Source organism: Gracilinanus agilis, chromosome 1 (genome assembly GCF_016433145.1).
Source record: "Gracilinanus agilis isolate LMUSP501 chromosome 1, AgileGrace, whole genome shotgun sequence".
In the NCBI taxonomy this organism is placed as follows: Eukaryota; Metazoa; Chordata; class Mammalia; order Didelphimorphia; family Didelphidae; genus Gracilinanus; species Gracilinanus agilis.
In genome coordinates, this window is record NC_058130.1 from 102634591 (window position 1) to 102636108 (window position 1518).

The 1518-nt window shown below is 46.0% G+C and overlaps 1 protein-coding gene across 1 annotated transcript; it reads left to right on the forward strand.

The window, feature by feature from the left end:
• The first annotated feature begins 143 nt into the window (after window positions 1-143).
• LOC123248086 (WW domain-binding protein 2-like) lies at window positions 144-985 on the forward strand. The gene is given in 2 exon segments (XM_044677218.1): window positions 144-777; window positions 780-985. Coding segments are annotated over 2 exon segments (840 nt in total).
• The last annotated feature ends 533 nt before the right edge of the window (window positions 986-1518 follow it).

Below are 1518 nucleotides of genomic sequence, written 5' to 3' on the forward strand. Positions count from 1 at the left end.
ATATATATATATATATATATATATACATACATATTTTTCCCTCTAGTTTTGTAGAGGGGAAAAAAGGAAATAATATTAAGAAAAATGGGAAAACAAACAAAATGGAGTAAATTTATATTCCATAAAGAAGTGTGTGGGGCAATATGCTAGGAGTCTCAGAGGCTCAAGAGTGGGGGGTTCAGGAGTGGGATAGCCTGACCACGGCACTCAACAGGAACCACTCAGAGAGTGGAGTGGTTGTAAACAATACAGAGAACATTCTAATGACCTATGAGCATTTGGAGCTCTTCTTCAGTGACATGGATCATATGATAGATCCCTTCAAAGGAACCAAGAAAGGCAGCCTCTATTTAAGTCCTTACAGAGTTATTTTTCTGTGCAAGGGGAGAAATTCCATGCAGTCATTCATGATGCCATTTTACCTAATGAAGGACTATAAGATAAAGCAGCCTGTGTTTGGTACAAATTACGTCAGGGGAACAGTGAAGGCAGAAGCAGGAGGTGGCTGGGAAGGGTCAGCTATTTACAAATTGACCTTTGCAGCAGGAGGTGCCATTGAGTTTGGAAAGCAAATGCTACAGGTGGCCTCCCAAGCTTCCAGAGGTGAAGTACCCAATGGAGCATACAGATACTCTTACATGCCCAATGGAGCTTATGCTTTTCCCATGCCAGCTGCGAATGGAATGTACCCCAACCCTCCAAGCTATCCCTATGCTCCACCTCCACCTGATTTTTATCCAGGACCTCCTATGATGGATGGAGCTATAGGGTATGTGCAGCACCCCCACCTCCATATCCTGGGCCCATGGAGCCACCTGTTACATGTGGCCCTGATGTACCATCTACTCCTGCAGCTGAGGCAAAAGCTGACAAAGCTGCTGATAGCACCTACTATAATCCTGTCAATCCCCATGATGTCTACGTGCCCACGGACCAGCCCCCACCACCTCCATACTACCCCACAGAGGACAAGAAGACCCCGTAGATGCACCTACAGTCTCTTTATCACTCACCTGGAACCTTATTCCCCTAGAACTGAGTTTGGATTTGATGGGGAGGCTTTTGTCACACCTGGTCTTTCCCTGTAGGCCTGTGTGTAGTTAGCAGTAACAAACATGGAGAGAAAGGGAGTAGCCTGGGAGAGTTCCAGCTGGCCTAGAGACACTGATACCTCTCTTCCACCTTCATAAATGGAACTTGCCACTGGAGTTGCTCTCCAGCTACAAAGCCTAGTCCAAGTTCCCAGTGTGACCATATGATTAGGCTTGCCTTCAAGAAGCCCATCTTTTCCATTCCTCTCCCTTTGGGGTATCACACCTGTTCAGACTTCCCTGGATTTTTATAGCCCCACCACTTTGTTGTGGTTTTTGATCATGAGCCTGTGATACCCAAGGTGGATTGGGGGTGAGGGGAGGGAGAATAAAGGGAAGACTGCTCAGCTGTGGAGAAAACATATACATGATTGCTTGGTTTTGCTCCCTAGTATTCCTAACTCATACTTTTAAAGGGTCTTGAGGA